A 4,239-nucleotide genomic window follows, 5' to 3' on the forward strand; every position below is an offset into this window, starting at 1 on the left:
TCAATGAGTTCCATTGTTACCGGAGTATGAGAAGAGTGGAGAGCCACAAGTGATACATCATGTCTTGAACCAAAACCTTAAGACATTACTTAAAGAGTGGGGATCCACTTACTCGAAAAGTTAAACTTACTTTTCATCTAAGTCATAAATTCTAGGTATATATAATGGTTTAGATATACTAACTAATTAAAAAATTTACTCATTGAGTAGGTTAATCTCTCCTCTTAATTAAATGAGTATTTTCTACTTATAAAGTCTTTCGCTCCTCCCCATATATCCAATATGAGACTTTACACTTAATAACCCCCTTAAGTCTACCATGTCTCAACTGAATCATCGACTCTGATACCACTTGTTCAATCAGACTTCGACCATGGAGCCTCCAAACCATTGAGAAGTTCCATTATTATCAGGTATAAAAAGAGTGAACAGTCAAGTAATACACCACGTCTTGATTCAAAACTTTAAGATATTAGTTTCAGATGTCTTTTATACTTATCATCTCTTTCGTCCATCCTCGTATATTTAATGTGAGAGACTTTACACATCAATAAACTCAACACCAACTTTTCATTTACTTAAGACTATAGGCCCAATCTTTTTCAAGTCTGGTTAGGAATCTAACCGGTTGGACCATCCTACCCAGGACACTACCTATAATCCAAAGGCTTGAAATTGGAACTGAAGAGAGAGAGCCAAGAAAGAGGCAAAACAAAGTACAGATAATAAGTTATAATAAAGTAGAAAGATGTAGAAACAATTTTCGTGTGAAAAGAAGAAGCAATGAATGGTGATGATGCTAAGGTAGTAGCTAGTACAGAAAAGAAGCCCTAGCCAAGTTTTGAAGTACACACTTTTTCCAAATGAAGAAGCAATGTAATGGTCAAATATATAGTCAGCGTTATCTTTATCCAATAACGCATTAAGCAGGCCTCTGGCCACTGCTGCATCATCAGAGTGCACAGATATTCCTCAGTTCCAATTTCCAGTGCAAATCATCCATTTCTTCTAACCCCGCTCATACCCCTTTACCTTTTTCTAAGGTATATATAAATAATATATACATATAAAATATTCATTTTATCTTAGAATATTAAGACTTTTGTATTCACTTGCATTATGCATTATACACTCAACATACAATATATATTACACACACTAGCTTATAAAAAAATACAAGGTAGATGCTAATGTTTATTGGGTAATACTATCTCTCACATTTTTTGATAAACAAATAATCTTTTTTTAAATGTATATTATCCTTTCTAATAAGTAACACTTCTATAAATCAAATAATTGAAAACATTATATGGAAACTCTAGATTAAACTTTAAACAGAGACCTCTGCAAGTATACAAATATAAGAGACAATGTGACCTTGTTTTTGGTAGAATCAAGATTATCCCTACACCTCATAGGTTTGATAGTTGGTAAATTCAATGTTATTGGCTCATGAGTCCTCATCTCATAGGTAATTAATATCTTTTAGAATGATGATTGTCTCTCCCAAAAAATGTTATTGATATGAATTGAATCTACCATATAATACACTCTTATATCACTATAACTATACTAACACGTGTTATAAAAGACATTGATCATATAAAATAAGTCAGTTTTTGATGTTCTCTCCATACTAGCTTAGCATTTATGAATTGAGTAAGAATTCTATCCATGAGCCAAATCGGAATGAGTTAAAACTTCTCTTTTATCCAATCCTAACCTAAATGTTGGTCGGGTCATTCTTTTGAATTAAGACCTAGACTTGAAGTTACCCCAACCTTAAGGGTCAACCTTTAAACATAACCCTAGACCTAATTAAATATAATGTACACACATTTTAAATATAGTCTTCTTAATATTATTTATTAATATGAATATATAATTTAACATTAAAATAATATGTGTATATATTATCAATCATGAATATATGATGAAAAAATTAGAAAATTAATTATACTTTTGACCACAAGGATATCATTAATCTATAAACATTTGAATAGAGACATACAAACAAGTCGGGTCATCCTTGATTCATACTCGATCTTAAATATTGATTGGTTCAATTTTTGACCTCAATCCAATCTACATCTACACCCTATGAAATCCGACTCTAGTCAGGCTCAATTATATCATGTCAAGTGAGTATGTAGGGTCGGGTCTTCCTTACCCTTACTCTCCATGGAGTGAGATTCATGAAGAGACAAATGCTATGTAAAAGTAAAGAAAATGCAATACACATTGACATTCTATCCCTTTTATTTAAAATGATGTTACACTTTTGCTCTTAAAATATAAAAGAAAAAGTCACTTACCTCTCTATTACTTGAGAGGAGTTTCACTCCTCTCCATGGAGAGATAATTCCTTTAAAATAACACTTGTAACTGCAATTATAAGTACAATGAGAAAGACACGTTTTCCAATGTAGGCATAAACGACCAATCACAGTTAAAAACTCATACCAGAGTTTTCTTTTCTTACAAGCAAAACCAATATCTCAGCACCGATATAGTCATATCTAATGAACTAAACCAATCAAAGGCAGAAAAGATAGATTCAATAATAATAAGAAGAAAAAACCATAATTGACAATAGCCATAAACTGAATATGAGTATCAGAAAGGTGGTGGCATTGCCGTTGGAGCCCAAATCACATCAGAGGGTAAGTTACCGCTATACATAGACTCACCCTGCACGTGCCCATTTTCCGCTCCGCCACCGCCAGACACCGGCAGCGACTGCACAACACCGTCACCAGAAACTGAATTGTTGTTTCTCACGTCCACTTCCGATGGCAGCCTGTGATAACTCATATTGTTGAAAGAAAGTGCAATCAAGAACACCGTCCCGGCAGCAATTAAACTTCCGGCGACGAATCCTCCGACGACCTGGCCCTGAGGTCCGGCGACGGAGATAGAGAAGCCGTCAGGGATTGGAATCGAGGAGTTGGGGAAAATAGTGGCGGAAATTGACAGAATATCAAAACGACCGTAAAAAGTAACGGCGGTGGTGGTGGTGGTGGCTGAAGCGACAGAAGAAGGTTGACGGAGAGTGACGTTAGCAACGGTTCCTTTACCAGAAAGAATGCATAAGCCCTTGTTCTTACGAACACTGAAACGCTTCAAGGCTTCAACGACGTCGCTTCCAGCAGGTACTTCTAGAATGTACGGGCTCATAACGGGCTCGGGCTCTTGAGTTAACATGACAGGTGGCTTGGGCTTGTTTTTAGAGCCCGGTGGGCGGCCTCTGAGCTTCGGCACGGCTTCAATAGTGCCACCATCTCCACTGGAGGAGGCGGGCTTTTGGGTGGGCCCGCCGCTGCTGTCACCTTCTTCGGAGGTTTGGGACTCTGTGGAGAGATGGAAAAGGTGAGATTGAGATTGGTACTGTTGTTGGTGAAGATTCAAGAACATTTCTGGTATTTCAAAGCTTTTTGTCATCTCCTTAGGATCTATGATAGAGTGGGGAGAAAGAGAGAAGGTTGTACAAGAGAATGGAGTAAAAGGACAGGGACGTGACATCATTGAAATATACGAGTACTATTTTATAAATGATATTTATGAATATTATGTCCAAATGATTTGTGTACAATAAAATGAGCAAGGATAGTCTTCATTAATAGATTGAGTGACAAATATCATATAATAATATGTAAAAAATAATATATAATTATATTTTTATATTTTTATTTATTATAAAATTACATTGTTGTCATTAAAAATATGAGAAAAAATAATCACCTACCCAATATCCTTTTTCCAATAAAACATGTCATTTTTTCTTGACCATCTAATCAATTTAATTTAATTCTTTTCATTATCAGAGAAAGAAAAAAATTGTATGTTTTTCCATTTGCTTTTAATGGCAAATGAATAATTTACTATAAACAAAAGGATATATATCATTGAAAATTATATTTCACTTTTTTATTTTTTTGTTGAAGCATCTACCTCCATGACTTAACTATCTTGTTGTTGAGGTCCTGCAAATTGGAACCCTGGTTAATCACATCCCTCGCTTGTTTCACGTTCTTGATTTCTTTGTTTTGTCTTCTTCTAACACATGGCAACACAAGCTTACATCTCCTATTGCTGGATACTATCACCATATTATTACAAACTTTATATAATAATTATCCAAATAAACATTTAGTATAAAATTTCCTTTCTTCATTTAATGTTTTTTGGGTTTCTCTTTTTGACTATGGTCATTTTGCATTTTCTCTCATTCAAAATTGT

General features: G+C 34.7%; 1 protein-coding gene across 1 annotated transcript; it reads right to left on the reverse strand.

Annotated features, from left to right (window-relative positions):
• Positions 2,404–3,500, reverse strand: LOC109338463 (AT-hook motif nuclear-localized protein 28-like). The gene has a single exon (XM_019575715.1). The coding sequence runs from the start codon at positions 3,439–3,441 to the stop codon at positions 2,617–2,619; it is 825 nt and encodes a 274-aa protein (XP_019431260.1). The 5' UTR covers positions 3,442–3,500; the 3' UTR covers positions 2,404–2,616.

The sequence above is a fragment of the Lupinus angustifolius genome, chromosome LG02 (genome assembly GCF_001865875.1).
Source record: "Lupinus angustifolius cultivar Tanjil chromosome LG02, LupAngTanjil_v1.0, whole genome shotgun sequence".
NCBI lineage: Eukaryota > Viridiplantae > Streptophyta > Magnoliopsida > Fabales > Fabaceae > Lupinus > Lupinus angustifolius.